A 27,539-nucleotide genomic window follows, 5' to 3' on the forward strand; every position below is an offset into this window, starting at 1 on the left:
AGTTCACTGAATGATAGAAAAGGGGTGAGAAATAAAGAGTCAACGTATCCTAAACAATTCTAAACCTTTATTTTTCTAACAAGAGTGAAAAGAAACAAAGGCAACATTAAAATGAAAAGTTTATACACAAACTCACGACAACTGTGTGCCTGCAATATCAATAATAATAATATTAATAATAATAATAATAGTATCTGAACCCAAGAAACAAAAAAACTGTGACAAAGTGAGTTACAGTGAAGTTACCTTAATTTGCAAAGAGAGAGAGAGAGAGAGAGAGAGAGAGAGAGAGAGAGAAGGAGGGCGGGAGAAAAGAGGTAAAATTGAAAGGAATAAAATATGGAGTCAAAAAGATGGGCGCTTTAAAAAAAAAAAAAAAAAAAAAAAGGCATCAAGGGGAGGGGAGGGAGGAGAAAGACAAAGCCAAGAGGTACAGATATCCATTTTGGGAAAGTAGCACCAAAAACATTAATGCCTGTTTTTAACACTTCCCAAAATTTACTCAGTTTATTCAAAATGCATGTCCCCTCAAAAACAGCATCAAACACAAGATTCAATACAACTAAAAAAAATACGAGTGTAACCACGGTGCTGTTGTCTAAGATCAGCCGTCAAAACCTTCTGCTGTACCTCAGATTCAGGAATCATGCCCAAACACAACGGCCTAAATAAACCCCCCCCATAGCTTATCCAACTTTATCGAGTGGGCTCAACTGACTTGAAACTGCAACTGCCCGTGCTGAGACAGGCTTCGGTTGAACTAACGATTTAATACAGTTGGGATAACGTAGCATACTGACTGACCTCAGAAACAACTAGACCAAAGACACTCCTACTGCGGCGAGTCCCACATCGGTCCAACACAGTCTTTATATGTTCACATGAAGAGAGGGGTCCAGGGGAGGTGGAGAATAACGTTTGGGTAAGACAGTGAGTTTGAAAAAAAAAAAAAAACCTCATGATGGGGGAGATATGGCTGAGTCTAGGATGAGCAGGAGTGTAGAAGAAGAGTCATCGCTCTGTTAGTGTCTGAATGTGTGAACAAGGGATGAGAAGGGATGTGGGGGTACGGGGGGCTGGGGATGTCCTGCATCTTTCGAAAACTTGACACTGTCTTCTGGCACAGAATGCTCTGTCCCTTCAATTCCTCCGACTTATCTGTGAAAACAGAGCTCCAGCGTCGACTGTATCACAAAATCTGTCAGAGGAAAAAGGAAGAAATGTTAATCTGAAACACAGCGCAAGTCAGTTAAACTTTATTGGCCAATAGTTGCATTGAAAATACAATTTTCAGGAAATTAAATTAATTAAAACTTCAATTAATAATCCAGGTTTATTGCTTTTATCACTGAACTTCACCAGCATTTATTTGGGACAGCTGTCTATATGGGACGGAGAGGGACACAGTGTTGCGTCGCTCATTTCTCGACACCCAGGGATCACAGCACCCAGCATACCAGCACAAAACCTCTGTTAAATGTTTAATTCTTTTTATCGGAGGACTCTTACGGACTCAAGGAATATAAATAATTCAGGAATGAGCATATATTCGGACCTAATGACCACTTCACAAGGTAGGGTGACTTCTTTTTAATCTTTCGTTTCCCATGTTGATAAATCTGAAATAATTACATAATATGACTGAACTGTGGAGACTAACCGAGCTAACGATGTGTAGCATCTCCATATTGACAAAAAGTTTAAACATGTAAATTTGTATGAGCTGGGGATGCACAATAATATCGACCAACATGCTGATCATTTTGGTACATCATCGGTATCAGACAATATTGGCTTTAAAATGAACTATCAGAGTTGGACTGCACAGGATGGGTGTTTCTGACTGCGATCAAAGTACTTTATATCATATGGTACAGACCTGTCCTAAGATTGAAACCTCCTGGGATAATTTTACGCAATCCCTGGGAAAAATACTGGCTACACTGTTCACTGTGACCCAGCATTGTGTCTTTTGAGTTACACTGTTAAAAGAGACTGCTGTTGGGCTATCACAATAAGAGTATGCATGTGTAATATGATGTTAATTCCACTACAGAAGAGACATATTGATCACTAAAATTAGGTAGGGAAAAAAGTAGATTTATCATTATCTGTATTGCCCAAATAAGTTGATGCATATTGGCATATCGGTTATCAGCAAAAAATCCAATATCATGCATCCCTAGTATGAGCAATCCAAGCAGCTACCTAATTTTAGTTCAAGTGGGTAGCTGCATCCCAGTGGGCTTTAAGAGGTTTTATACATCCAAAAGATCTATAAAAATGAACTGCTTAACAGCATCAATGCCACCAAGACCCTGCATCTAACTGAGGCCTGCGTTTATTCGTCAAAATGTGTAGCAACTCCTGGCTTGTAAAATGGACTCAGTGTATAATTGGGGCTTGGCTTTAGTTGAAGTTTTACAGAAGGCGAAAGATAACTACCTCTGGATAAGTCTGGGCAGGTAACTGAGGGGAGGGGCTGTGGCTGAGGGGACAGGTTTTCTTTGACTCCGAGACCTCCAGTGACCTTTCTCTTGCCCCTTCCCCGCTGCCACCTCTGTGGCTCTTCCTCTTCCTTTTGGAGTCCTTGGCTCGTCCACGACTGGTTCGCCTCTGCTCTTCAAGCTCAATCTGAGAGAGAGGGCGAGGACAAGACTATGAGAGGAAGCAGCTCACAATAGAGAGACCTTACTAAAAATGTAACAAGGCAACAAACACAGCAAAACACTGTCCTTTATCCTCCTTTAAAACGTGCTAGATACATCCTGTCAGTCTCCTATTTTATAGCTGCTGCAATGCTAAAGCTAAAAAGGATCTACTGAACAAACACTGTAGTTTCAGCAGCAGTGTTTCCAAAATGAGGGTACGCTTACCCCTGGGGGTACTCTGAAGTACTCCCGGGGGTACTTGAGATTTTATTTGAGTATTAACCTAAAAAATATCAGTCATGCATAATTCCTAAAATAATCAGATCATTAAAATATAAGTGCAGCTTCTTGCATCAGTGCAACTACAATGCCGACTTAGTGTAACTGCATAAAGACAAAACATGAATTAAGTGATGAGATTCTAAACATTTATAATGCAGCACTTCACTGTTTTTAAACTACAAGGTTATTATTCAGATACAGTGCTGTATTATACCTCTTTATATAGGCTCCTTTTTTATTTTATTTCTACCGAGAAATGCAGCAGTGCACCAGCAAAGGCAGAGAAGAAGACAAAGAGGAAGAGGAAGAAGAAGAAGAAGAACTCTGAATTTTCAACACAACCTCCAAGAAGAAGATGAAGACGATGAAGAAGATGAAGAAGCAGAAGGAGCAGAACCACAGGGAGAAGAATAAAAAGGAGGAGAGGAAGAAGGAGAAGACGAAGCAGAAGACAACACAGAAGATGACGACGACAAAGATGCAGAAGCAGAAGGAGCAGAACCAGAGGGAGAAGATGAAAAAAGAGGAGGAGAGGAAGAACAAGAAGACAACATAGAAGACAACGACACAGGAGAAGAAGCAGAAAAAGAAGACGCAGAAGAAAAAGATGAAACAGCAGAAGATGCAAGAGTAGGCAGAAGAAGAAGCAGAAGAAGCTAAAGAAGCAGAAGGAAGAAGAAGAAGAGGCAGAAGAAGATGCGGGAGAAGTAAAAGCAGAAGAAGAAGAAGATGCAGAGAAAGAAAAGAAGAAGACGACTGCTAGCAAATAAGCATGGATGTAAATAATGTGCATTTCAAATGTTTGGAGAGAAAAAATCAGCTTTGCAAATGTTCTGTGAGAACAGAAACACGTTCAGTATTTCTTATGCATCAAGGACACGGTGTGGTTTGGTTAATGTGAACACACACATAATTCTACACAGCGCTTTGAGCGTGCATGGCACTGCAACATGCTTTTTTGTAAGTTGGCCCTCGTTCGTTTGTACTAATGAAGTTTTGGATATAAAATTACAGTGTTAAATTTATTGTTACATGTCTTATGTCTGCTTTTACAGAGGTCAGAGTTCGTTGTAATGACCTGTATGAGTGTGCGCAGTGTTTCTCTTGGTGGAACAGAAGCAGCTTGCAGGACTTTGTGGATGATGAGTGTCTGGTCCAAAGACACCTCAAGCAGATCTCCTTCCAGCTGCAGCTCCTCCAGCTGGACCCGGGTGGCTGGTAAAAGCTCCACCACCTCGCCTTTTAGCGAAGGCAGCAGGGGCAGCAGAGACCCCACACCTGAGAAGTGAGAAGAAGAGTGAGGACTGGAGTCCGAGGGACATATTGCATGACTCAGCTTTTGATGGTTACTTTGAAATCAACGCTCCATCTTACCTGTAACATTTGGCTTCTTGCTGATGCCATTTTCACATCCAGCCTGTAGGCAAACAATCATTGTATGAGACAGGGAGGCTGGATAAAGCGTGATAAAGTCTCAAGTAGCAATTAAATGATTACATCAGCAATTATTATTCAACTGATGGAAGATAAAATAAAATCTTATGAGTCAGTTGCAGAGTTTAATGTTAAAATATAGTCGGAATGAGGTGTTAACCTGAGTGCCGTTTCTTTCCTTGGTGTTCTTCTTCGGTGAATTCTCATCTGTCAGATCGATGACTCCCTCCTCTCCTTCGGAGTCTGATAAAACAATCACTGAGCTCCCTTCTGTCTCCTTTTCCGTGACTTCCTCTTTCTCTGTTTTACGATGGAGAGTCTCATTGAGTTCTTGCAGCCTCTGAAGTGCCTGCTGCAGCTCTGGTGTCTCCAGCGCCTCCTTGGCTCGGCCCTGCCAGTTGATGGCCCTCTCTGTCAGACACTGCAGCGCTTCTCCTTCAGGCAGACGCACTGGCAGCCTCTGCAAGGCAACCAGTAATGCCAGGATCGTCTCCAGGCGTGGGCGCCGTGACCGCTGGCACCGCGGACACAAGAAGCGCGAGTCCCAGTTCCACCAGCAGAGGGGGTTCACTGGTGGTCCAGAGGAGGGGAGCAGGGAGGGAAAGGGGACGCAGCCACCGTGGAACCAGTCCTTACACAGATGACAGCGGAGTTGAGGGGCACGAGGCTGACCACCGCACACACACACTGTCTGAGGAGCGGTGGTGTGGTTACTGTTACCGTTCTCTTTTACAGAGTTCTCTGAGAGGCTGGATTTGTCCGTCTCCATGGTTTCATCCCATCTCCCGTTCTCTTTGTCCTCCTTGCAACTTGCAGCGTTAAGTCCTGATTTACACATATTCAGTTTCTGTAACCTCAGTAGTGCCTCTTTCTCCTGGTGCTCCCCTTCTTTGAAAGCCATCACCTAGAGACAAGGCATACGAGTGAAGTCCACATACAGAAGTCACATTTATCTAAAAAAGACAGCACTAAATCTAAGGGACAGATTTAAAAGAAACACTGACAGCCTCACAATACTCACAATAGCTGCGGGGTCCCTCAGGTCCTGAGCGGAGAGGCCCAGAGTGTTGGTATCAGAATCATCTAAAGGCTCATCCAACTCCTCTGTCTCATCTCGCCTCTCTCTCCTTTTTGCACACGGACATAATACCTGCAGGGCAACACTGGAGTTTAACACATGCTCTCATAGAGGCTGCCTTGCTGCTACAGTTATCTTATCTTCTTCATAGAAATTACGTTTTTTTAAAGTGCAATGTTAAAGTGGCAATCTCAAAGATTTCAATCATAGTTGATTTGGCGACATCTGAAGTTATTGGTGGTGATAGCAAATGTGATTTAATACTACAGGTCAAAGAGGTCTGGGGACAGCAAAACAAACTATTGTTGTTAAGATAAACAACTCAGGCAATCTCTGGCCTTTTTCCATCATTCTGTGAGCAACCGGGATTATACACTGCTCACAGCATGAGTCTGCCGACATCAGACCACAGTGAAAGTGACAGGAGTTGGTTAGCTCGTTAAGTTGGAGGTGTGCAGCCTGTCGCCTGCAGCTCTTCATGTAACAGCTCACCTAAGCTGCTCATTCTTGTTCCATTACTGCCTGCAATACTTGAAACTGATCCTCTGTCAAATAATGCCGAAAATGACGGTGATTTTGTTTGGTAGATGCATTTTTGATGAACAATTACAGTAAATATTGAGCTCACTGAAAACACAGTGCATTTTAACTTGTGTTTTGACAGTAAAATGCTTTTAATGTGAAGCTGCAGCAGTAGGGAATGTTCTGTTTGCCTCAGCAGTAACTTATTACAATTCTTTTTCCATGAATGTCACCTTTGACACCAAGTTCATAATACTGCAAATATATAAATATTGCAACACTTTAATCAGTGCACCATAGGTTCAATCACCTTTGTTAGGGCTCAACAATAAGGCTTGCCTAGTTGCCCATGGAAAGTATAATGCAACGCCGGGCTAGTAAATCCAGCAACTTACTTGCCTGTTTGGGCATTTGGTAAAAAGAGAATTGAACACATTATTTTTCCTGAGCTGATAATGCAAGTAGCTAAGCAGTGAGTCATCATGCTTCCTTCTCATCTCCATTGAGAGATGCACATGCACAGAACCTATCAGTCACTCAAGAGAAAATGGCAGCAGGTAAAGACAAAGTTTATGAGCTGAAGCACAAGCAAGCATTTCAATTATCCTAGAAACACGAGTATAGTTGGGTGGGGTAGAGGATGTGGGCAAAACTGCAACTATATATTGCACAGTTTCTTGCAACTTTATGAGCAGCTTAGATAAAACAGGGTTGTTATTAATTTCAGATAACTTCAGTCTTAACTTCAGTCTTTCTTGTTAGTCAATAACCTAATGAATAAGGGCGAGTAAAAACTGACTTGGGGCAGTAGTTCTGATTGGCAAGTGGACAAAAAAAAAAAACATGTTCGTGTTGCCTCACTCTGTGATAGTGACTCAACATTTATTTAAGTGAAAATCTCTTAGATTATTACTTTGTCATTTTCTATTTCCCTCAAGTTGCCCACCTCTAGCAGGCTGTGCTGACTGCTCTTCTTCAGGAAGGTCTTGCTGGCCTTGTCCCTCCAGGAGTGAGCGCTGGCTACCTGCAGCTCCAGCTGTCTCAGCTCTTCCATGAAGACTGGCAAGTCCCTTCCAATCGCCACCAGACCCTCCAGGTCATCCAGACATGGGTAATGCTCCCCGTTCTACACCAAAGAACAGAATTAATACGAATGTAACAATATGAGGTACAGCATATTTTGTACATACTTTTAGATTTCCATTTTTTATTCTACCCTCTCTTAAAGACACCTGAGATTATTTTTTGTTTGTTTTTTACCTGGATTTCCTCTAGGTCTGTCACCCAGGCCCGTGCTCGAGTGAGACAGCCCTGTAGAGCCAGAATGTTTGGCAGCTTGACTGGAATGAGCTGGGCCTCGTTTACTATTGCCTCCAGGGTCGAGAGAGGGTGCTTTTGCCTGGAAGAACAAAACCATAACAAAGAAATATTGACATCATTGCAACAGGATAAACTAGTTGCAAAAGATGTCACTCCTATGGCAGGTGAAACATGGAGAGAGATTTATGGTGTGAACTGTGTGCCTTACCTTTGTTCTAGACAGATCTGTGCTTTCTCCTCCCAGCGTTCCGCAATTGTGAGCAGCTCCTGAAGCTCTGCCATGGCCGTCTCCACAGACACACTCTGGGGAACGTTGCAGCCGGCTTCCATCAGATTCCTCAGCACATCCAGCATCACCTCCTGCCTCTCCCCTCCTTCTGTGCCCAGGGTGCGCCTCACCTCTGCCAGCCAGTGGCCCTGCTCCTTCAGGCCTTTCAGTAAATCACACTCTGGCACCACAACGAGCAGATCGGCCCCCTGCTCCAACAAAGTCTGCAACTGCTCAGGTGGTGGAGAGTCCCTCCTCCAGTCCCTGTCATTGGCAAGTACTTGAGCTCGGCTCTGGAATTCCTCCACTGTCCGTAGAATCTCCTGAAAAATCAAAAGGTACAGAGGTTATCCGTCAGTGCATTAAATAAGTATACAGTACACTTAATCAATTTTGGGAGGATAAAACCTGACAAAATGTGAGGAAGTGTACTCAGCGGGACATAACGTCTCACCTGTACTTCCTCCAACTGGCTCATCACACACGGCAGGTTTTGCATCGTCTCCACCAAGGATTTCAGCTCTGCCAACGTCATCTTACTTTCACTAAAAGACAGCGATATGTAAGCGCATGTACCTTACCAGTTAGCATAAATGTTAAGTATGTGTTTCATCTTACCTGGTCTTTGAGGTTCTGAGGAGTTCAGTACTCTGCTGCTGGCAGCGTTCTATGTCTTTAAGAACAGTGTTGAGTTTCCGCAGGAGTTCGTTGTCAGGAAACTTTTTATCCGCTGCTTCCATCTTCAGAGTCTCCAGGTCTTCTATTCCTGCAATTCAGTAAACACTTGGTCTTTCCACTTTCTTTTAGGATCATAACTTTCTGTTACGATACATTTATGTGGATTTCCCACCTATCTTGTTTCCTTCCTCCTGCTCAAGTGCTTCTTTCACTCTGTTGGCCCAGGAATCAAAGGACTCAGACCGAACCTTTAATCGGTGTAACATGGCTAACAGCTCATCCAGGGTATATCTGTATCTGCAAAGTGGAAAAAATGGAGATCAAATTAGAAAGAAAATAACATTGGCAACGTTTACATGCACAAAATGTTCTGGTTTTTACTCTTATTCTGACAAAGACAATATTCCTACTAAGATGTTAACATGTCAAATCAAAATGATTATTCCACTAACACTCCCATTTACATGCAGCCATGCATGCTCTGATTAACCTGCCCTAACATGTTGTTTATCATGTTGAAATGTGTAAAAGTGAAACAGCTGAGGCCGCTTGTACCATTCTGCTGCTCTGCGTCAAACAGGATTTTTTTTAAAAAGTCTTCCACTGGAGGTAGTCTTGTTGGACCATGCGACCACAGCCTCCCTCTTTCATTCCTTCAACTACCTTCTTCAAAAGGTCGGCGTTGCAATATTTCCTCATATCCAAAATCTGTTAATAGCCAAGTCTTTCTGAATGTTTACAAGTAGGTGTGTCTCTTCTTCCGACCAGAAATGTGAGCTCCTCTTTTGGGTGTGCATCGCTACCTCTGCCACTGTTGGCTAGCTGATTTGTGTACAGCACATTTATGGAAATGCAAAGAGCCAACCGTAAACTGGCAGCAGGCCGTGTGTCGGAATCTGCGGTAATAACCCCAATTGAGACGCATTTTCCGAATGCATTGTATTCATGTCCAGAACGTGTTTCTAAAACCTGAATAATATCAGCATGTCACACATGTCTTAATGGAAACTGCTTCTTTTGGAATGAGGCCTCAGGGTGTGTGTCTGTATAGTGTTTTTCTCTGGCAGAAAAGCACTGGCAGGATGCTAGGAAGTGCTTCATCCAAGCACTGAGCGTTTTTTTGATGAAGCGTTGTGCGTGGGTTTGGTTTCCAAGACTACAATATCTGGACATTAATGTAAGCTAGGTAGTTAACGTAATACAGTGTTAACACAGGGCTGACTTCACAGCTAACAACGCATACATGGATAAAAGCTTAACACTCACCAGCAACATTTAGAACAATAGTAGACTATTAGTGTGCATGTAAACATAGTCATTATCTTTTAAAATACTTTTTCCACTTAGTATATCATGGCTCACTGCACACACACACACACACACACACACACACACACGCTCACTGCTACACAACAGATAAATACCTGAGGTAGAGTTTTTCAGTGGGGCAGTTGCACAGATCCTGAGTGTGATAGAGACACACAAGACGCTCGGGGCAGTTTGAGCAGGCCAGGGCAGAAAGGAAGCATGTGGTCTTACATTTGTCACACTGTCTCTCGTCGTCAGGCAGCAGCTCAAAAGCCTCGCGCTCGGCTTCAGTAATGCCCTGCAGGTACAATTAACAGATTTGATTAGACAGATTTCCCATATTCTCATGAGAGCATTACATTATGAGACACATTGTGCATGGTACTAAAATAAACTGTTCTTCACTTACACATTTAAAGTGCATACATGGATAGATAAATATAAAAACAAACTATCTCTCGGGTGTATTTCTGTGTCTCACCCTTTCCATCAGACCCTTCCGCAGCTTCCTCTCCTCCTGAACAATACTAAACATTTCTCGGTGTGTAGCTGCAGCCAGGTTGAGGTCTAGTTTCTCTGGGCTGGCAGCCATTTTGCAGGTGAGCTCCTCGTGGGAAAACACACAATACCTCCTTAGACGCCGATAGTGCTCAATACAGGAACGGCCGGCAGGCAGCTGAGAGGGAGAGAGCAGAGTGATGTTGATTATGCAGTGCTGTGAATGATTAGAAATGACAACCTGAGACAGACGGTGTAAACAGACGTACCCAGTCTGCAGTGCAGAAGTTTACAGCTTCGGCAAAGTTATATCCCTGATTGAAGCCACTATGGTAGGCTCTGGGGAAGGTGATGACGAACTCACCAGCACACTGGTTGGTACGTACAACCTGCCAATCAGACACACAGAGAAGTCACTATGAGAAAACTTCTTTAACAAAACATAGTTCTGCTGTGTACAGGTGTGTTTATGTGAGACTGACCGGTACGCCGTGAGACATGAGGATATTGGGGTTCATGATGGTGACCAGCTGGTGCAGGAGGTCAGGCTGAAACTCAAACAGCTCCGGCGTCAGCTTCTTCATCACCTCCTCAAGTCTTTCAGCTGCCACAGAGGGAACACCATACCAAGTCTTGGGTTCCCCCCTGGAGATGATTAGCGGGAAATAAAGAAAGGGAAAGTTTTAGTCTTGCATTCAAAGTACCCTTTCACATGACGTTATCATATTCTCTACGCTAACAGCTGCACCTGTTTAACCTATGACTACAATACAATACACAGAAAGCGTTCTGTACCAGTGCAGGTAGTTGATGGAGTAGCTCCAGTGATCCTCAATGTGCCAGCAGAAAGCAGAGAACACCATGCCAACATAAAGCCAGGGCACCTTCATCCCAGAGATGTCTCCATTAATGTGGCACAGGAGTGACTGTTCCAACACGGGCATCACGTTCAAGTTCCAGCCACTGCGGGCGTATTCCTGAGCAACAAGGAAACAGCAGGCACTGAACACAAGCACTGGGCTGTGATTATGAGAAGGTTTAGAAAATAACCAAACTACTTTTTTGAGAACATTATAAAAACTGTTTTACAGAGTAATCCATAGTTGTGCCGTTACGGCCCACGTTCATTTTAAACTACTAGATTTAAGCAATTCTGATTTTAATTCTACTTATCGATAGGGTTGTAACGGTATTTTCACACACCTGCAAAACTGCAAAGAATTTACACTGATACTCTTTAGTAACTGGGGATAGCTACTAATAGCTACCAGGACAACATAAGCTGTCCTCTTTCTGTTGTGGTTGTGCAATGTTTGACACTCTCCCTCTGTGCCATAATTATAATCATGGTGAGTGCAGCTTATTTTTGCATTTCATACATATCATTTTATAATATTCCTTCTATACTTTTTTTCATGTACTACTCTACATGTCTTTGCAAGTTTCCCTCAGGGAACAAAAAAGTGTTCTGAATTGTAAATGGAGCCTTCATTTTCCAGGGAGATTGTACCCGCTGGCAGACAGAACTGCACAGTGAAAGTGAAGCTGATAGGGAACCAATCTTAACGCAGATGGTATCATTATTCTGTAGCCATTACATTGTGCAATCAACATGTACTTCATAATAAGTTGAAGCAAAAACTGGTATTTTTCTACTTGAAAAATGTACTTCTAGTGGAGTTCAACTTTTACTGGAGTAGTTTTCAAAATGTTATCAAGCAGGATGCAAAAAGACGACCGGGGTTAAAAAAAGAAAACAACTATGCACATACCTCCTCTTCCTTTGTGAGCTTCCTCTTGCCATTGTTCATCGGGAAGCCGCTGCCAAACTCTTTGGAGTGTATGTCCGCTCCGTACTCAACAGTCACGTCTTCCTCGATGCTACTGACTAACCTCCAGAACTCTCTCTCCACGAGCTCAGTGGGAACCATCTACACCAACAACAACACACAGGCTAGAGATTAGTATCTGGCATAATCACCAGTCGGAGCAGAGTCGTGCTTCATAATGAATAGGTGATGTCTTGCGTGGGCGTGCATACATGGACAGGCATGTTGAAGTAATCTGCTTTGAAAGCATCCGCCATTTCCCCAAAACTCTGCAGCGTGTACTCTCGTGTAGCTTGTTCAAAGCCAAATGCTTCTGCAGGTTTCTTGCACTCCTAAAAAAAAGTTAGACATGGAGAGATTCAAAAGAGAGATATGTCTTGTGGGTTAAAAGAAAGACAACAAACCATGCCATGAGTGTTACAGACACCAACAGGAGCTTTTAAATTTTACTTACCTCTGCCACACACTTAGGGCATCGCCAATTGCATTTGGGAGGATCAGTGAGTGGGGGTATTAAACAGTAGGAGTGGTAGTTATCATCACAGCCATCACACAGCAAGAGTTTGTCGTCGTCATCTCCCCGACCACACATCCGACACACAAAAGAATCCACCTTTGAAAGAGTGGCATTCATATTAGAATGAGCATAGATCATTGTGTTTACATGCCTGTACCATCACTCTGACTGCCACCTGGGTGCATCCTTTGCTCTACTTACACATTGTGGGTTGCTGAGGTTGCGTCTAAGCCTCATGGTCATTTTAGAAAAAGGACCATCTGAATCTTCTTCCTCCTCTTTTTTCCCTTTCCCGCCCTCTTCCTCTGGCTCTTCTTTCTTTACTTCTGTCTTAACTGTGATGGTCGGAGGAGGCGGTTGGGGGCTGGATGTACTCCCGTCACTCTGCCTCTCCTGAGGCTCCAGTGGCTCTGCTTTGACTGAGGTATCACCAGGAGCAGGAGACGTGCTGTCCTTGATGGTAACAGTCTGAGGCAGCTCGTCTAAAAAGAAAAGCAAAGAGTGTTCAGAATCAGAGGTAGCCTCTTATCACTTTTCTGTGCAAGGTGCCAAGTTGGCAGCTCGACTGTATGCACACCAAAAACAAGCTTTCACTGCCAATGATTTATAGAACTGAGCCAATAATTGAGGACATGTTATTGCTTTATTTGCATCAAAAACATTTGTTATCATGCAGTGTTGCAACCAAATTTCAAGGTTTATCAAGGTTAATGTTACCAGATTTAAAGAAGCTGTATGCAAAATTCAGAGCATATCTATAGTCCATTTTATAGTAAACCAAACAATGGCAGCATCATGCCGCCCCAGTGTGTAATTTTAGATAGCCTGCTGGTGTTCTGGAGGCCAAAAAGGCTTGACAGGCCTGACAGGTAACACAGCAGCATTGGCCTCTAGTGTGAGAAATAACACAAGTGTCAAGTGTAAGGCAGCACATTCTGAAAAATAACAACGGCATAACATGGTAAAAACAATAATTTACTGACCCCGGTGAGTGTCAGTTAATGTTGTCTTCTGCTCAAGAGGGTAAGGCACTCTTAGGTCTCATTGTCTCCACAATTGAAGGGACATTTTTGTTTGCTGTTCTTTTTCTTTGAGTTAGCTGCTAATTGCTACTTGCTGTCACACTTACATCACACTGGTCTCATCCTCCTGCCTCACACTTTTGAAACAGAAACAGATTCTGAGACCTAGCCAGAATGGCGGGGTGGAATAGTGATTCAACATTCCTGCCTTGAAAAGGTGGTGTTAAAGGCACATGGTCTTCAAAATGGAGGTGGCTGAGCCGGCTGCTAGCAGCTAACTGTGCTAACAACGAGAATAGTCATAGTAAGGGCAACAGTGATGGCAGAGCTGATATTGTTCACATGGGAGAGGGACTGGAGGGTGGGCGTTATGCTTCCACAACAACGCTGTCCCACCACCACTGGTTGGGATGGTGTTATCAGCTGTTGCCACAGTATGATCGCAGAGTGGTGATTATCAGGTAGCCAGGAAACCTTTTTACACAGACACAGCTCTGTAGGGCTGCTATGAGGTCCCTTCATTCCGCTGCCTTTAAACTGTGATTTTAGAATGGATGCTGGCATCGCGAAAGCAAATAGAGGCATGTTGGGCTTGACAGATAACACAACAGTGCTAGCCTCTAGTGAGACATATAACCTAGGCATCAACAGTCATTTACCATCCCTGGTAAATGGCAGTTGATCTTGCTCTCTCCTCGGAGGGTAAGCACAGTTAACATGTTGTCAAAACGTCACACCCTTCCCATCGCTGCCACCATTTTTGCTTCAGCTGCTGGCTTAAAGGCGAAACAACTCTGTTGCCCCATTTTGCGATTGTGCCTATTTAAAAAAAAAAAAAAAAGGAGAGGTGGAATAACGGCGTAAAATTCACGCTCTGAAAAGGTAGTGTAAAGGGGCTAGTAGGACACACTCACAGTGACTCAAATGCACTAACACTGGCTGCCACAACAAAGAGCAAATAAACTTGGATTACAAGAGGGGGTGTCGCTTCATTCTCTGCTCAGGACATTATTCCACTAAATCTTTACATTGCAAACAGTAATTTGCTGCTATATTAATGCTCTGAATGTTGCATACAGTGTCTTTACAGGCTTTAATGTTGAACTGTTTGTGTCTGAGAAGATGTGTTGAGTTCATTGCACCTACCTTTCTTTCTGATGCCTTTGTCCCTTGCCACCAGCCCAAGTCCCATCATCTTAGGCCCCGCACCATAGATTTGTAGCTTCTTCAGTTCGGGGTTCTTCTCTATGTCTTCCTCTGTGGGTTCAGGCTGTGGATGAAAGTGAATTTTTGTTTATGAAGGCATAAAAAGACAACATTCACTCTCCTAAGCACACAGAGCCAAGCAAGGGTCGAGGCCAAATGCAGTACAAACAGTTAAAACATGAGAGCATAGCAATGCCATCACAAGAAGGGATTATGCTCGGTTAATAAAGGCCGGAAAAGTTAGTCTAGACCACAGTGAAAGCTTTAACGTTAAGACCCACCACCAGAACACACAATTACCAGCAGTTGCAACCATACAGTTAGGGGGAAGTATCATTTAGATGTAGTTAATTATGAGTCTTATTTTTATCAAATCCTTCATTGATATTTTAAGTATATTTCAAAGATATTTTCAAGTAATTCAGTTCATAAGTAGTAAGTTATTTTGAAATGACGTTAAGTGAAAAGGTAAAATGAAGAAAAGCATACACATCTTGCTATGTACAAGTTGAAGATCCACTTTTTAATGTGTGTATTTTTGCTTGAGTTGAATGTGTTAACATAAGCTGAATTGGGGAAATTATGACCACTGAGCAGAGCTGTAAAAGTAGCTGTAGTCTAGACATTATTTCTATTACAAAGTATCTCTGTCTTCCCCGCTGTTCTCAACTAGTTTGCTTTTCCAGTTAGCAGCTTCTTCCCCCCTTTCATGCTTCCAGCGTCCCTGGCTGCTCTCACAGCAGACAGGAGAGGCTGCTCTGCTGTCAGTTTCCCACAGAAACACAAAATTCTAATATCACATGTTCTGGTCAGGGTTGTTTTCTGTTAAGTTTTAATAAACCCAAAAGACTGTGCAGTATTGAGGTTACATCATAGTTGACTTTTGCTATGTCCAGCAGTATGAGGAATATTGAAAAGGCACTGGTTTTTGTTTTTTAATATGGTCTTGATTTGACTTGCCCTCTATTTGAACTCGGTCTCACAACTGCTCTGACTTGAAATTTACTGACACAATTTAACTTTTGACTTCAGCTCTGACACTGCTGCATTCTTATACCGTGATTAGGGATTATCATCACATGCCATCATCACATTTCCTCTTCTCACTTACTGGAGGTATAATCTGATCGATTCTCATAGCAACAGGGCATACTTTACAGTTAACTGCAATGAACTGTGTTTTCTTGCAGCAGGAAGCTTTTGGATGTGTGGAGACATCAGGTGAAACACTATATTAAGTGATCTGCTCTTTAAACATTTGTTTGCTTGTTTTTGTAAACACTGGTCAAGTAAAAAATGTGTCAGACTTCATGGTGCTTTGTCATTTTAGACTTCTTCCCTGCATTTAATTACTTCTGAGCAACACTTTTGGGCGCTAGTTCCAGTCTGCCATATGATTGCAAACAGTACACACAAGTCATGTGTTATCAGCAGTGTAGACCGAAACACAGATGGTCTTAACGTCACTTTCAGTATACAGATCTAAAAAGCACATAAAAGCAGGACATAAAAAGATCCCAGTTCCTGTATTTTTAGAACAAACTCCAACTCAGAACTTCTTTTCTAAATATCCATTTCAAGTCCTAATCTCGAAGAGGCTCAGCTAAAACGATGATCATATAAACCCTTTTTCTTCTCATGTGTGCAAAGACGTCGAAGTCTTTGTGCAGTCAGAATGCAACCTGTGTTACCAAATCAAGAAAATTAATGTATGCATGTCATTACAATATTGTTAGTGCCATTCACGGCACAAAAACTGGATGCTTCTATCTTTTCTCAAACCCACTTAAGATACAACCACATCCACTTCTGCATGATGAAAACAGGCTGGCAGACGTCAAGGCACTATGATTAGCTGCCAACCTTTTGCTCGTCATTGCCATCCAAGAAGATCGCTACTAGCTAGCTAAAGCACCCATGGATGTACCTCGCAGTCCCTTTGCCTCTCCCCACCGCTCGAAGACTACAAAGCCGGAAAGTTTGCTGAACCGGCAGGGAGTTGCGGGGGGCAGTTTGCTCCGACTGAATTCAAGTTAACACAGGTTCTGAAGGTCCGTCTCTGCAAAATATGACAGCTACAGAAGCTTAAAAATAGCAATATGTGTTGTTAGAGAGAAACTTTGATATTTTCAGCCACCTCTGGGTCATTGCAGTGTGCATACATGAATGTAATGCGTAATGCTTTTGACGGCAGATGAGCAGGGAGTCCTGGTAGCTGGCATCACAGCATGGAAGGAACCTTAACACCAGGAGGTGCCCACTCAATTGCTGGCAAAAGTGCAGTGGACCTCCACCAGTGGATGGGCAAGGCGCTCCGGGCAGTGGCAGCAGGGGAAAGCCAAACACCTTTTAGCTGTCCACACTGCACTGACAGAGCTAGTTGAAAATCAGCAATGTTTCCCTTTTATGTCTGTAGTAACTCAAATTCAGCCAGCAGCAGATTAACACGGGGGAGGCATACACATGTATACAAGATACATAGATTCATAAAGGAGGTACGGGAGCATTAAAATCCATCTTCCAATCTTTTGCTTCGAAGGAGAGGGGTTAAAGCTCCTCATTGTTTTTTCCAAAGAGCGGTGTTCAAAGCCACGGATGACTCAAGCTGTGCCCTTTCACAGGGTGCCCAGCTATAAGACATCTTTTAGCTGCTATAGGGAGAAGTTCGCACTCAGGGCTCTCTACCCAAACCACAATCTTTTTCCTAACCTGGTCAAGAAAGAGTTTTCAGAGCAGAGACCTCTGAAGGCTAACCTCTCCAATGTGCCTTTGAGCCAGCACCCGGCTTGCTGCATGCCACAGCAGTAGGCTCGCAGCCAATCGTTAATTCAGGTCTTGGCAACTGGCAGCCTGTTTTTGTCAGTGGAAGTAGGCATGGTTTCATCTTAAGTTGGTGGGGAAAACAATAGACGCAAACTGGAAAGATATAATACCAAAAGGATGCCATTCGAGACTTTTATTCAATAAAGAGGATAATTTAGAAGCACATTTTTTGTGTCTTTGCTGCCTGTGTGCAGGTGAACTCCCTTCAGCCATGCAGATAATAATTTCAGCCTCCCATACATTGCTTTATATTGTCAAACATAAGAAACTCAACTTTGTTGATCAAAGGACTTGCCTCAAACAAAGCAGGTCAGCAGTGCTTGATGGTGGGGGGCAAAAGAACAAGCAAACCTATGGAGACTCAACTCCGTGTTCAAAAAAGGTAATTGTTTTTTAAATGCTTCAGTGCGTAAAGAAACCAATATTTCACCGTCCATGGTGCTCTGTAAGTGAAACCCAATTAAATCAAAACCTACTAGGTTCTTCTGTGTGAGTGCACTCAAAAGAGAACGCATGCAGCCACGCTGTTAGCTGCTGTAGTGAGAAGACAGCAAGGCAAAACAGCAGAAGGCACACAGACAGCCCAGCAACAAAGCATTTTTAAGCCAAGTGCAACCACAGAGAAAGAGCATGAGTGAAAGAGAGAAAGCTAGAGAGCGCATCAGCCCAACAGCCAGATTACAAAAGTGTGTTTGGCTATTGGGGATAAAGTGAAAGTTTCTTCAAAAGCCCACAGTGATATATTTAGCCAGTTGGGATATCTGAAATATAAGTTCTTAGCACAGGGATCCAAACTTGCATATATTCATTCATTTAAGATCATACACTAAGTTCCTGATGAGATTTTTTTTCCTCCCCAGTCTGTAATATAATGCTTAAAAACACCCTTGTCCAACACGGGATTACATGGTCTAATTCTTAATAACAGTCAACATGTTCACAAAGAACAAACAAAAGGAACCAGCCAGGGAAATCTTCCTCTTTGTTTTCACTGTCTGGTCTACAAATGGAAGATAATGGTGATTTAATAACTTGCACCCACTACTCCTAAAATGCCCATAGTGCTTTTTATAGCTTTTTAATGTCTGCTACTGTCATGTGACCCTATTATGGGTTGAGGAGTATGATTGCATGTTAATGAATATGTTTTAGTTGTTAGTTTAAATAATAAACAAAACATCTAGAGGTGGTCTAGGAAAAGAGGGAGGAAGAGAGCGGGGGGGCGGAGAATGAGCTCATATGCTCAAGAGGCAGTACCGCAGAGATGAGTTGAGAGCCAGTGGTGAGAGGATGGGGGGCCAGATCCTCTGGACCCTGCAAGGGGAGACAATAACAGCAACAATAAACTAAGACAAGAGGAAAAAAGGAGATGAAGTAGGAAGGGAGAGATCCTGGAAAGAACAGAGCCACTAGTTCTCACTGGGACACATTATGGGACCAGGGTGACGTCTGATACAGGACCTATAACAGTCCAACAGGAGATGTTGTGCAGCTAGATGCTAAATTCTCTTTCCAATTCAACATTTGGTTTTGTTCGGAGAAGATTTCATCATTTAAGGTATGTTTGGATCAGTTTGCAGACAGATAGATCACAGTGATGCAAGTCCATCGTGGATAATTTTAGTTTGTGTTTAGACAACCATATTTCTGTTATCTCAGCCCTGCCCCTTACAAGATGCTGCCAACAACTGACAGGTGATTCAAGTGTCCCACCAACATGATTTATTCTGAATGGGGCGGCTTTGGCAACAAACAGAAATGCAGTTGGGAAGGTATTTGGATGTAGGGATGTGATGTTTGCTGACAAGTTTGTTGCCATGCCCAATACTTGTAGTTAGCTAGTAGTAAATAATAAACAAATTATCTACTGGTTCTTAAATTGGGAACTTTTATGAGTTAAACTACATGGCTATAAAATGCAAAAATATGCTCAACTGTTTATACAGAAAATATCCAACCTCAACATACTGTCCTGTGGGTTTGGCCAGTATCGAGGCATTATGGTATACTGGGGAATTTGCTGAAGGTATGACTTTTTAATATGGTCAAAATACAGATGCTCCTCTTTTACTGGTAGGGAGATGCTGTATTGAGGCGATGTAGTGCACAGCACGCACCACCAGAGATCAGTCTCTATTTGTGGAACAGACAGCTGAGGTGAGGGGATAACATTACAGGAATAGTAAAAAGAAAAATGCCTCTGTCCTTTACTGGGAGTATGACCATATATGACTCCATATTGAGACAACTTCATCAAACTACAAAGGAGTTTGTTGGCTACATGATTTTATTCAACACATATCACCGTACACCCCACTGATGTGTCGTATTGGCCGCAGCAAAGTGTCATCCTGTCCTTCAGTGAGAGGGGCGCTTATTTTCTATCTATTCATTATTCTATGGGCCATGCGTATTTAAACCCTGCAAGACTTGACATATATGCTGCATGACTTCTATCACCAGTAGCTCAGCTTTTATGCAAATACTGTCATACACTGTGTATACCTTGCGAAAATGTCAGGACATCGCCCTGGCCTACTGCCCTGTATCAGCTATTCAACTGATGACAACATAAAATGACGCAATGCCAAGTACACTGGATTTAACAGCCCTAAGAAGTCTTAGTACTGCATCGATCATCTGATAACAATGTGAGACATCTTTGTTTTAAATAATCTGCATCAAGCTTAGTTTTGTTCATGTTCTTTAGCACATAAACTATGCAAAATAAAAGATGTTTTCTAGCACAATAAATGAAAAAACTAAAATCCACTGGTGAGCACTGCATACCCAAAGTATGATGAGTAGGTCATTAACAATAACCTGGGGTAGGGGAGGGGGGATTAGGGTGAAAATGAAGCTTAGTTTAGGTTGCATGTAACAAGCATGAGATAACAGAATGTTGGCTGGTCCAGAAGTTGCACTGTGTACTGGCAAAATGAATGTTAAAAAAAAAAAAAAAAGGTTGTGTAACAATGTGTGGCTTACGAAATAAACAGCTGTCTACCAGTGAGATGGAAGGAAGAAACAAAGCAGAAAACAAAATGAGCCATGGAGCAGAGAGCAAAAACAGCAGAGTTAAGCACAGTAGCCTGGCAGGATGGAGAGTAAGCAAGCTGGGATGCGCTCTGAGTGCACTGTCACATCTTCCAGACACTTTAGTGTAACTGATGCACAGGGGCACATGGATAAGCACAGAAAAAGTTAATAAAGTGACAGCATGGTACAAGCTAGAAGTCTGTCAACCAACAAACACTTGACTGGACTGTTGGTGTTACTTTCTGTTTGCCTGTAATGATGGAAGCTCTGTCGTTATTCATTTGGCTGCAGTAGATAGTTAAGTATTTGACCGTAATAAAACTTTACGATGTTAACAGCCGACTACATTTTCTCTTCAATCCTGATAATCAAATGGCATGCATCTATTGTACACTGAGGTTTAAAGTCCTGAAACACTTTACAACATAAAAACACATCATAGTTTGCACATTGATCAGTGGAACTGTCATGTATGTCAAGATGAAACTGTGATTAAAAGTCTGTAATTACTATCACAACAAATACAGATAAAATCATTAGTAGCAAGGATTTCGGTATGTGGTTTCATTCCGATGGGAAACCATTACTGATAGAACAATCATAGGTCAGGACAGCATGAATACCTGGTACTTAAATCCATTTTCAGGTTGAAATCCACACCTTTAATACAGTGGCACTGCTGAAACAAATTCCTCTTTGACACATGAGTTGAAACCAATGCAGTTTTTGAGGTCATGAAAAGCAGTTGCAGCTGGAGCAGCAGCTCCAACTGATTTTCAGGCTGCAAGGCGCATATGGAAATGTGATCCATAAAGTACATTCAAGTGACCCAAGTGCTGTACAGGGTTACTGGTCACAGATGTATGCAAATTTATTGAATGACAAGTAAGGATAGATACTCTCACTCACATCAGGCTGGCAGCGGTTCGCTCTGCGTCCATAATTGCTCATTTTGGATGGCTGCACAGACTGTCGCAGGGGGATCGAGTGGGGTTTGTACTCTTTATCCACATCCTCCCCATCATAGTGTTTTGGCTTGCAAGGCTAGAAATAATGTAAAAAGAGATTTGACATGAAAACATGTACATATACAGATGATCTACTAAAGCAAGCCTTTTGATTCTAACCAAAAGAAACTGTAAAATGCATCATATAGTGACTAGGCTACTCTCCGCAGATGGGCTCTGTTAACTCATCACCCTTGGTAACACAAAAAGGAGAGGCGAGAATCTGTAGAGTGATACCGGCATGTTGGCACCAGACTGGAACATTTCAAAGGGGTACACGATCCTCTCATAGTGCGAGCGCAGCAGAGAGCCGATGTTCTTGCCTGGAGGGTAGCCAAGCCTCTGAGCCACACGGGCCCAGCGCCTCTCCTTACAGACCATCTCAAAACCTCCTTCATCTGTCACAATCTGGAACAGAAAAACAGTGTTTTTGACAGGTTTAGAGAATCATACAAATAAAAAGTAATAACAACTTTAAAAAGGCACTTTCTGAGTACAAACAATTAAATTAATATTTACCTTTGACAGGCTGAAAAGATCAAGGATGCGCCTTTCAATATGTGGGATTTTCAAGGAGGACGCCTGGATCTCCCAAAACCTGGCGATGCGGTCCAAATAATTAAGCTTCACTCTGGTCTCCGCCTATAATGAGATGCATGAAAGTAATCATGGTGGTGTTTACTGTGGCCAGTTCCATCAACAACTTCAATTATCTGTCAACAACATAGAACAACAGAGGAGGAACTTACCTCCAACTCATTAAGCCTCTGGATACGGGGTGTGAAGCGGAAGGTATCCAGCTCCACTGAAAACGGTGGCTGCCAATCCTGTTTGGGAGGAAAGACTTAAACTTGTTGGCCTGTGTGCTAAAACAACTTGTGCAGGTTCCTGCTTCAATGCTGACCTTAATATTCAAGGAGCTTACTAAAATCAACAAATTAACATGGACATTGGAGATTAATGAGATAGTGAGCTTACTTTGGTCTTAAGCCTGGTTTAACTCTGGCATTCAGGCTCAGAAACTTGGCCCAGGGATAACCAAGGTCGCCAACTTAAGAGCAGGTGATGTTCACATCATTAACGAGTAAAGGCCTGCCTTCTCACCAACCAGTTCTGAAGAAACTATATTTCCCTCAAAAAACACTGCACTGTCAGCAATGTGATGCGTATTTAGTAGAACTACTACAACATACATATATAACTGTATGATTGTGTCCACCAAGCCCTAAAGTTGAGCAGTGATAAGGCTTTAATTACTGCACTTAAACCATGAGCAGTATTAATTCAATAATCTGCCCTACCATGTGCTGCAAAAACGGCTATACTTTTGTGAAAAAATAAAATAATTTATTCTGTTATGTAATTCTTGTACTAATGTAATGCATTTATATTATATTATATTATATATTTTATTATATTATAGTTAGATATAATAGCTAATTACAGTTTTCATGATAGTAAAAATGTAATTATGGAAGATAAGTAAAACTTGTTTTGGTGGAGTGTGTGTACAGAAAATCACTTTTTATGGGGTAATACTGTCTTTATAACTCATGTAAATATGTTACATATTTAACACTGCTAAATCATTATTTTAGCCTGTACAACAAGACAAACATCCATGGGATTCAGTAATTTGCTCTCATATTAAATACGCTGCTCCTTTTTTTGTTGATGTTGCACATAATCGAATGGCATATGTTCAGAGGAGAACCACTTGATAACTGAATTTGTCTTTCTGGTTACACAGGATCACAGGGATTATGTTTTGTGAAACCTACTAATTTAAAAATAGCCTTACAAAGCAAAATAAGAAAAAAAATTAATGTAATTCAGGTCACAAGAACTGACAGAGCCTGTTGGGTGATTGTTGAAACTAGACTAACAGTGTGTCCATGGGCCTTTGACTTAGCAAGTCTAAATAAATACTTTAAACCCAGTGCATGTTGCATAGAAACACTCTTCAACATAATCCAAGATTAAGACAATATTTACTGGTGGCGGCCGAATTTTGCAGATTCCAGACTTCTCTGCAATTGGACGTATCTTGGCGATGTAGCCAAGGGGGTCCTGGAACTCCTCCCATGACGGCTCAAATACTGGACACTCCGGAGGAGGTACAAACTCTTCCCCTTCCATTGCCCTGTCAATGGGAAAATCGACAAGGAATAATGAGTTAATGAATTCACTAATGGGCAGGGAAACATCAATACAGCATCAATCAATATGTATGCAAGTCTTGTTTTTAATTTAAAGAGAACAAATTAAAACCTTGCATACTTTTTTACAGACAATACAAAAGCCTTGATTTTTATATTTTGCTTCAATAATCTACATTTTTGACCTCCAGATTATCGGGAATGTTTAGAGTGCCATAAGGACACAAAGGCATGTGAGACTGATACTTTTGACATGTATGTTCACGGTGTTCAGAAAAGATAATTATTTAACACACGTATCTCAGCAAATATTCCAACTGACAGTAAACTGGAACAAAATTTACAAAGGCAAAGTAAAAGTGACATGTTATCTTCATTCAGTGATGAAAACATTATCATGCATGCGAGAAAACAAAAAGCATATTATTCAGTTTATACAAAAGGTCACTGCATTTGTTTACTCTTGCTCAGACTACTTCCTGGTCTAGCACAGCGATGTAATACTGTCAGCTTTAAATATATGTCAGTTACTTCCTCTGCATGTTTCATAGTCTAGTATTCCCCCTAACTTTACAAAATGCTCAATAACAAGAGACATGGATAACCCCAGGATTAAGGATTGGGGTTTTTTTGTCCTCAAAGTGGTCCTTATTTAAACCCCCTCCCCCAACTTCAGACACAACAAAACAAATGCCATGCTCTGTTGAATCAACAGGGCCCAATGTGGGAAAGGGCAAAGGTTTTAAGTGATGCTTTATCAGTGGCAGAACAGAGCAACAATCAGATGTTTTGAATGCAGAAGTGATGGCAACATTTCTGTGAGCAGTTGAGCAATAACTTTCATGAGAACAGCTTCATGTAATATGTTTGCACAAGAGTCTACATAGAAAAGTATTGAATTTCGTCCTGGGAGATTCCTTATAAAATCAAATACATAAAATAAACAACACATACTGATTCTGGGACTTCAGTGACAAGTGTCCCATCTGTCTGAGTCTTCAAAGGCCTCCAGACAAACAATGGCGTGGAGGCCATGAACCCTCAGGTACAGAAGGCCATAAAGGCATCACCACTCGCAAGTGGGCTGGGCTACATTAATTAATACGCTTTTGAGAGACAATTGACAACAAAAACACTATCACATGATTGCAGGAGTCATGCTGTGGCATTTAAATGTCGATGTACAGCCTGTTAGCATTACTCATGAACACATATAACTGTTAGCTGGCAACTGTTAGCTAACTACGAGCTACTAAACTTGGGAGAACTGACGTTAAAACTAACCTTACCTTCCGGCGACAGCCACAACCAAAGAATTAAGGAAAAGAAAATGTCCCCAATTAAATTACTGATAGTGTGTTAGCTAGGTGCCATTCATTAATCTTCTTCGGTCAATCATGAAGTCTATTTGTGTCCATTGTTCAGCCATCAGAGGAGATAACGCCGTTTCCAGCTAACGTTAGCATCGAGGCCTCAACATTTTCTCAGCCCTGTCCCATCGCCTCCCACGGTTTTAGGTTACTAGCATTAGTTAGCTAACGTTGCCTGGGTGGCTGAGGGAAAGTCAACAATATGACCGCAAACACGCTAACTATATCAAATCGACGCCAACCACCTAGTTAACGTTACTCATATATCGTTACATGTATTTGCAAGAAGAAATGACCCATGCTGTTATTTGTTGACCCATATATGGTACACTGACTCGCAGCATTCACGGAACTGACCCGAAGACACCTCGATGTCCCGGGGTATGATAGGGCTGGTGGCCGTTCTCCTTCCTCTGTTGTTGTGATGACTGGTGGTTAGCTAACGTTGGCCAGCTGTGCTCGGTCCAGTTGGCTAGCTACCGCTGCTAGCAAAGTTGACCGATTTTCAGCCTCAGTTCTCCATAAACTCCGCTCTGTCAAACACACGGGCTCGAAACATGGATGGCGACGGTTCTTTTAATGGTAAGCGAGAGTCTCAAACTTTGTCAATTAAGTCGTTATCAATCATTTTCCGACCAACATCATCACTCTCTTCAAGCCATCCTATCTTTCTTGACGAGACGCCATCTTAGTTTTTTTTCTCACGACCGAAGCACAACCCCACATCTTCACACCACGTACCGCACGTTTACTCCCTGAAAGTAGTGCCCACGTACGCCACCTCCAGTCCTATAACTACAACATAAATCAGGCAAATGAAATCAGCCATGACACAGTGTAAAATGGTCTCTCTAGAAATATTTTTCAACCGAATCAACTTAATTTATTTTAAAAGAAATTTGTTTGTAATCTGTTGTTTGGTAATAGCTGATAGCAGGGGCGTATTATGAGATATGCCCCCCCGGGCAGAGATATGCAAAAGGACCCCCAACCTCTCCTAGGAGCAAGACACCCACACACACTTTAAATTGTTTAGTTGTGTTATGTCATTTTTTTGCATCTTTTTGTGGTTTTGTATTTGTTTGAGGCAATTTTGCATCTCTTTGAGGTATTTCGGTGGGTTTTTTTGTTTTATTTTTAATTTTACATCTCTTTGTAGTTGTTTTGCCTCTTTTGTATTTACTTTGTGTTTCTTTGCAGTCCCAGGTTTTTGTGGTCATCTCTTCCTGGTGTTAATTTGGGTAACACTGTGCAGGTGAAGGCCATGGGGGGGACTGACACTTAGGGCCCCGGGGCGTGTGCCCAATAGGCCCATTCATTAATCCTTCTATGTTTTGAGGTCATGTAGTGTCTGTTTTGGTTTGACTCCCTGACGAAGGCTTGTATGCCAAAACGCGTCAAAGTTTTTAAAGGTTTAAGATAACCAAGCCATGACAATAAAGGATTTTTAAGTTTTCCAAAGAGAGTGCCTTGGATTTTCCTGAGTTTTGCTGTCTGTTTTGGTTGTTTTATGTCTCTTTGCAGTTCCTTTTGCATCTCTATTTGGTCATTTTGAGTCTTATCTAGGTTGGCATGTTTCAGTAATTCAAGTGACATATTGCATATAAAAGCCAGGAGGCCCTCCTCACACTTTGGGCCCCTGGATCTGTGCCCAATAGGCCTATTCAATAATCCTTGCCTGCTCTGATGTCATTTTGTGTCTTTTTTGGTTGTTTTGTGTCTCTTTGCCATTCTTTTGCATCTCTTTGTGGTCATTGTTAGTTTTTCCTGGTAAGCACATGTTATACCAACTTCAGTGACGTTTATCAAATGAAGGCCAAGGGGCTCCCCTCACACTTTGGGCCCCAGTAGGCCCCTTTAGTAATTCTACCACGCTTTGAGGTCATTTTGTGTCTTTTATAGAAGTTGTGTCTCTTTGCAGTTCTGTTTCATCTATTTGTGGTCATTTTGAGTCTTATCCAGGTTGGCACATGTTACAGTAATTTAAGTGACATTTTGCAGATGAAGGCCAGGGAGCCGCCCTTACATTTTGGGCCCCTGGGCCTGTGCAGTAATTCATCCATGCTTTAACGTAGTTAAAGTAGGCCTGTGCAGTAATCCGTCCATGCTTTGAGGTAGTTTTGTGTCATTTTGATTGTTTTGTGTCTCTTTGCAATTCCTTTGCATCTCTTTGTGGTCATTTTGAGTCTTATCCTGGTCGGTACATGTTACAGTAATTTAAGTGACATTTTGCAGATGAAGGCCAGGGAGGCCCTGACACTTTGGGTCCTGGGCTTGTGCCCAGTCCCGTTCAGAATCCAACTATGCCTGACAGTAGCGTGATAAACCACTTTGTTTTTCTAATTTCCTTTTTTGATGCAATAAATAACAATAAAATAATGTTAAATTACCCTAAATCAACAGGTTAAGAAGCCTGTTCTTTTGGTATTATGCAGCATTATTAAATTTTTTAAAATGTCTTCTGTAAAGAGCTGCAGGGTAGCCTACATTGCACCTATCTTTAATGTATCATATTCCTCGTTCATCTT

At 42.1% G+C, this 27,539-nt stretch overlaps 1 protein-coding gene across 4 annotated transcripts; it reads right to left on the reverse strand.

Moving 5' to 3' along the window:
- Positions 1-47: 47 nt before the first annotated feature.
- On the reverse strand, positions 48-25,721 carry kdm5c (lysine (K)-specific demethylase 5C). 4 transcript variants are annotated; one of them, XM_050064099.1, is made up of 29 exons: positions 25,369-25,721; positions 23,478-23,625; positions 22,232-22,309; positions 22,002-22,124; positions 21,720-21,890; positions 21,385-21,519; positions 18,694-18,750; positions 14,554-14,677; positions 12,587-12,867; positions 12,323-12,481; positions 12,081-12,200; positions 11,812-11,970; positions 10,835-11,016; positions 10,522-10,684; positions 10,309-10,428; positions 10,023-10,217; positions 9,658-9,839; positions 8,406-8,530; positions 8,174-8,321; positions 8,010-8,100; positions 7,496-7,878; positions 7,228-7,366; positions 6,914-7,093; positions 5,389-5,517; positions 4,528-5,271; positions 4,308-4,350; positions 4,012-4,211; positions 2,446-2,634; positions 48-1,198 (listed from the first exon to the last, which is right to left on the reverse strand). In XM_050064099.1, the coding sequence occupies exons 2-29, from the start codon at positions 23,619-23,621 to the stop codon at positions 1,190-1,192; spliced, it is 4,773 nt and encodes a 1,590-aa protein (XP_049920056.1). In that variant the 5' UTR covers positions 23,622-23,625; positions 25,369-25,721; the 3' UTR covers positions 48-1,189. The 4 variants fall into 4 exon arrangements, with proteins under 4 accessions (XP_049920056.1, XP_049920057.1, XP_049920058.1 ...); XM_050064100.1 differs by lacking the exon at positions 25,369-25,721 and adding an exon at positions 24,931-25,359; XM_050064101.1 differs by lacking the exon at positions 25,369-25,721 and adding an exon at positions 24,926-25,359.
- Between the last annotated feature and the right edge of the window lie 1,818 nt (positions 25,722-27,539).

This window comes from Epinephelus moara, chromosome 16, assembly GCF_006386435.1.
Source record: "Epinephelus moara isolate mb chromosome 16, YSFRI_EMoa_1.0, whole genome shotgun sequence".
NCBI lineage: Eukaryota > Metazoa > Chordata > Actinopteri > Perciformes > Serranidae > Epinephelus > Epinephelus moara.

Bases quoted from the DNA above. Each gene is read 5' to 3' on its own strand.
- kdm5c (XM_050064099.1), bottom strand. From the start codon at position 23,621: ATGGAAGGGGAAGAGTTTGTACCTCCTCCGGAGTGTCCAGTATTTGAG. The intron at 22,125-22,231 runs GTAAGTTCCTCC...ATCTCATTATAG, and splicing joins AGAGGCTTAATGAGTTGGAG to GCGGAGACCAGAGTGAAGCT. The intron at 8,322-8,405 runs GTGGGAAATCCA...ACTGAATTGCAG, and splicing joins GGAGGAAGGAAACAAGATAG to GAATAGAAGACCTGGAGACT.